Source organism: Arachis ipaensis, chromosome B03, assembly GCF_000816755.2.
Source record: "Arachis ipaensis cultivar K30076 chromosome B03, Araip1.1, whole genome shotgun sequence".
NCBI classification, from domain to species: domain Eukaryota; kingdom Viridiplantae; phylum Streptophyta; class Magnoliopsida; order Fabales; family Fabaceae; genus Arachis; species Arachis ipaensis.
The window spans coordinates 12,994,054-12,994,672 of record NC_029787.2 but is presented as its reverse complement, the minus strand read 5'-3'; the positions used below and the strand labels follow the sequence as shown (position 1 = coordinate 12,994,672).

The 619-nt window shown below is 32.0% G+C and overlaps 1 protein-coding gene across 1 annotated transcript in view; it reads left to right on the top strand.

Moving 5' to 3' along the window:
• Positions 1 to 619, top strand: part of LOC107632537 (putative amidase C869.01) — a 5,045-nt gene that overhangs the window by 2,797 nt on the left and 1,629 nt on the right. Inside the window, exons 4-5 of the mRNA XM_016336211.2 lie at positions 2 to 156; positions 373 to 559. Coding sequence (XP_016191697.1) covers positions 2 to 156; positions 373 to 559 — 342 coding nt within the window. The remainder of the gene's footprint in view (position 1; positions 157 to 372; positions 560 to 619) is intronic.

Sequence of the window (619 nt, the reverse complement as noted above, 5' to 3'; positions counted from 1 at the left end):
ACACATTCCAGAGGGTGGCTACGCTCAATATTTGAATCCTCATGGCCTACAAGGAAAAAGACTTGGAATCTTGAGATACCCTAATTCTTTTAACAGTATTTTTCCTCAAAATTCTATGGAGAATGCGACATATCAACAACTCTTCCAAGTAATGAGGTGCTGCTTGCTACATCACCTGTCATTCATTCGCATCTATCACATTTATACATTTTTTAAAAAATTTAATTCAGAATTCATTATCATTTTTATGTATATATAGTTAATTAGTATAAAAAAATTAGTCGAGTATCTAGTTATTACATATTTCATATTAAGGAAGATTGATTGGATGATGCAACATTATTAAGTTCTCGTTGATGATTAATAATCCAGGGAAAAAGGTGCGACACTTGTGGATGACATAGTAATTGAGAAGAATGAAGAAATTTATGAGAATGAAATGATAGCATTGTTAGCTGAGCTCAAGAGAGACTTGAATTCTTATCTCGAAAATCTCGTGTCTTCACCTGTGAGATCCTTGGCAGATCTCATAACCTTCAACCATCAACACAACACGCTAGTAAGTATATATTTATGCGACTATGTTAGGTATATATTAAAATTAGTTATTAAAAATGTA